Source organism: Saprolegnia parasitica (assembly GCF_000151545.1).
Source record: "Saprolegnia parasitica CBS 223.65 unplaced genomic scaffold supercont2.306, whole genome shotgun sequence".
NCBI classification, from domain to species: Eukaryota; Oomycota; class Saprolegniomycetes; order Saprolegniales; family Saprolegniaceae; genus Saprolegnia; species Saprolegnia parasitica.
In genome coordinates this window covers 8,415-12,001 of record NW_012156700.1, presented here as the reverse complement: position 1 = coordinate 12,001, position 3,587 = coordinate 8,415, and the positions used below count along the sequence as shown (strand labels likewise).

Sequence of the window (3,587 nt, the reverse complement as noted above, 5' to 3'; positions counted from 1 at the left end):
ATGAGGGGAAAAAGCCTACTGACGGTGGAAACAGCCAATGACGTGGCAGAGGCCGGAGAAAACCACCGAAAACCAACGAAGAGTCGGACGTCTTCGAGTCGGCGATCCCAACGTTTGCAGTTGCGATCTTGACAAAGTCGATGGATCCCCGAATCGCGTCACCCGATTGGTCCGCGAAAAACCGTCTTTGCATGCTGATTGGCTCGTTCTAAATCAAGCGTTTGCCACGGTGGCGCCAACGCCTCCGATTCTGTTTCGTACTGCGATGTTCACTGCTCCGCGCTTGAACCGTCTCGACGAGCTATCGACGTGGCAGCCGGCGTTTCTCGCAGCCACGGACGCTGCGATGACCGCCTACTACACGCGCCCCAACTATGAGGACGCTACCATTGTGGATTCGATCGGCCCGGCGCGGTTGCACGTCCTCCAAACCACCGTCAACGCAGCGGTGCCCGAGGTCCCCGACGACCTGACGCCAGCACAGCGCGACGGCGCCGAGATCATGCGGAAGCGCCATCTCGACGCGCTGCTCAAGGATGCCATTGCCTCGGAATGCGGCGCGATTCGGTCGCAAAAAGGGCAGGACGCGTGCGAGCACCTCCTCTCGGCCATCGTGCCGTCGCTGCATCATCATGTAGCGCCACCTACGGACCCGTACCGGATGTGGCAGCGACTGACGGCCGCGGCGTCTAGCGACGTGAGCGCGCTAACCTTGGCTTACACCAAGGTGACGGACACCCGCTTCCAGGCGAAACGACCCAACTACGAGGCACCTGGCACGTTCTTTCAGCGCTTTGACGCTATCGTGGACCCATTCTTAGCGCAGCTTTTGACACCGCCCGCCGACGTCGACGCGCCCGCCGTGGCAGCGTACCGGGCGGCGCTGTCGGCCAAGCTCAAGTGCGTCTTGCTGGCGCACGCGACTGGCCCCCATGATGCGAGTATGCTCTCGGGGCCACTGCCGTCGGACGTCGCCCGCTTTCAAATACACCTGCTGCCGTTGATGGCCAAGGCAACCGCGCGCCCGATGACGTCGTCCCCGAACGCGTGTGCCTACTGCGGCTACGACGACCATGTCGCGTCCCGGTGCCGGCAGCGCACCTTGGACTGGGAAAACCGCGTGTTTCAAAACATCTGCTACGATGGCGGGCACGCGTTTCCGGTCATTGACGGCCAGCCATGTACGCTTGCCTTCGTCCCGCGCACCGCGAGCGACGAAGCAGCGTTGACCCGGAAGGGGCTCATGAAGAAGAGCCGCGTCAAGCGCAAGGAGGCGCCTGCTGCACCCGTTGACGTCGCCCAGAAGCGACAGCTACTCGAAGAGCGCTGCACGCGCCGCGGTCGCACGTCGACCATGTAGCGCTGTGGGCAGCCATCGTCGCGGAACGGAAGGAAGCGTTCTCGTTCACGTAGCCTTCTGGACTCAACCCTTTAAAGAGAGCTAGCCTTGTAGCACCTGCAGCTTCGTTGCAGGTGAGCCATCGTCCTAGAGGACGGGGCAACGCGGCCACGGGAGCGGTTGTGGAATCCGCCTGTCTGCCGGTGGCTGTTGGCGCTGCTGGCCGATCGTTCGCGGTTTTTGATTGGTCCGATTTACAGACGTATCTAACACTTTTGTTTACAACACTATTATGTGTTGGAATGGCAGGTTTGCCTCTCGCAACGCATCGCGTCGCAGCATTTAGTAGCGTCGTACATGCATTGAGCTCAGTGTATTGAATTGAGCGCTGCTTGGTCGAGAGTGCGATCTGTCTCGGCACGCGCGGGCCTGCATTGAGTGATCGATGACTTGGTCAGCATCCCTATTGTTGTGTACACCTGTTTTATACTCATAACACAAAAAACAATATGTTATAATACAACTTGATGGATTCCACATTTGCACCAAGCACGATGGTTTGCGCCTCGCCGTTCGGCGGCCCGCGCCTGGAGCAGCTCGCGCAGTTTCCTGCGTGGCAGCCGGCGTTCTTGGCCGCTGCCAGCGCCGCCAACTGCGCCAGCTACTACCTTGTGGAGGGCTACGAAGACCCGGACCACGCCAACGCCATTGGCCCTGCCACGATGCACATGCTCATGGCGGCGGCTGACAGCGCCGTCCCAGACGTCGACGATCACGCGCTCAGCGATGTGGGCCTTCAAGTCGCCGTCGCGCGCCGCGCGCGCCGAGTCCAGCGACGCGTTGTCGAGGCCATCGTCAACGAGGTCGAGACGATGCACCAGCGCGCCGTGCGTCACGCCAGCCAGTTCCTTCTCGCCGCCCTCGCGCCCGCGCTGCATGCCGTCGTCCGCGATGCTTCAAGCCCGTACCACATGTGGCTTCAGCTCTGCAGAGCCAGTCGCCATGGACTCCACGAGCTCTACGCCCTGTACACGCCCGCGACGACCGCGACCATCGACGCGCCCGCGTCAGTCGACAACGTACAACGGGCGATGATCGACCCGTTCTTGGATGCAGTGCTGCCACCGACAATGCGGTCCGAGTGGACGGCGGCGACGACGGCTGCCGTGGCCGAGTTTGCAGCCGAGACGCGCGCCAAGCTTGGTATGGTGCTTCTCACCCACGCCGCCGCCGACGCCGTTCCCGATGCAACGACCTTTGAGCACGAAAACTGGAACGTTGCGGAGTTCGCACGCTTCCTAGCGGGACGCGTCGCCCGGCGACCGCCACCACCTTTGACGCACTCGCCGAGAGACGTCCCCGAGGCCGTCACCGACGCCAGAACCGACGCACCCGAGGTACCGTTGCACCCAGAAGGTACCGCCACACCAGTCGTCGACGTCGAGCCCGAGATCGAAGCGGCGCCCGTCGTGTCGGAGGCGCACGAGCCCATTCACGTCCTTGAAGAGGCGTCAACGTCAGCGGGCAACACAGTTGCATTTAATCCCGTACTGCCGCTTGAAGACGAGGTTGCTGAGCCCACAGTCAAGCCGTCGCTAGATGTACCTGCACCGCCCGTCGCCCCTGCTACGCCCGAGCCCACCGAGCTTCCGCACATGACGGTGACGCCACTGGACGCGCCTGCCATCACCGCGTCAGCTACAACGGCCTCCAGTACTGCGTTCGTGCCGGTATCGAACGCCTCGGCCACTTCTGTCGAAGCTGAGATCGCGTCGCCGCCCGTCGCACCCGAGCCCAAGGAGTTGCCTCGCTTGACACCTTCGAGCACGCCTCTGGTCATTTTGACACCACCAGCCGTCCCCAGTGCCCCTCTTCAGCGCATACCAAACGACATACCAGCGCTTACCGCCAACACTGAGCGTTTCCCTGCAGCCCGTGAGCCAGCGGCAGAGGCCATTGATCTGTGCTCGCCGGCGTCCACGCCCGAGTATGCAGCCCCTCTCGACTCTGTCGAGGTCAAGACCGAGCTGCTGGCGCCGCCAGTGCCAATCGTGCCTGTCCGGGTCACCCACGTCCGGCGTCCGTCGCTGTCACACGCCGTGACGGCCGCGCCACAGCCTTCTCGACCAACATCGTCGGAGCCCGTCGTCACAAAGATTCAGGGGGTTCAAGGTCACGCGCATCAAGATCACGAAGCCTAAGGCGTCGGTCGCAGGCAAGCGCCGGACAACGTTGACCGACGACGAGC

General features: G+C 62.7%; 2 protein-coding genes across 2 annotated transcripts; both read left to right on the top strand.

The window, feature by feature from the left end:
• Positions 1–265: 265 nt before the first annotated feature.
• SPRG_16459 (hypothetical protein) lies at positions 266–1,457 on the top strand (the record flags this gene model as incomplete). The annotated part of the gene is made up of 1 exon (XM_012355787.1): positions 266–1,457. The coding sequence occupies one exon, from the start codon at positions 266–268 to the stop codon at positions 1,358–1,360; it is 1,095 nt and encodes a 364-aa protein (XP_012211177.1). The 3' UTR covers positions 1,361–1,457.
• A 436-nt stretch (positions 1,458–1,893) lies between these two features.
• Positions 1,894–3,540, top strand: SPRG_16458 (hypothetical protein; the record flags this gene model as incomplete). Its single annotated transcript, XM_012355786.1, has 1 exon — positions 1,894–3,540. The coding sequence occupies one exon, from the start codon at positions 1,894–1,896 to the stop codon at positions 3,538–3,540; it is 1,647 nt and encodes a 548-aa protein (XP_012211176.1).
• Between the last annotated feature and the right edge of the window lie 47 nt (positions 3,541–3,587).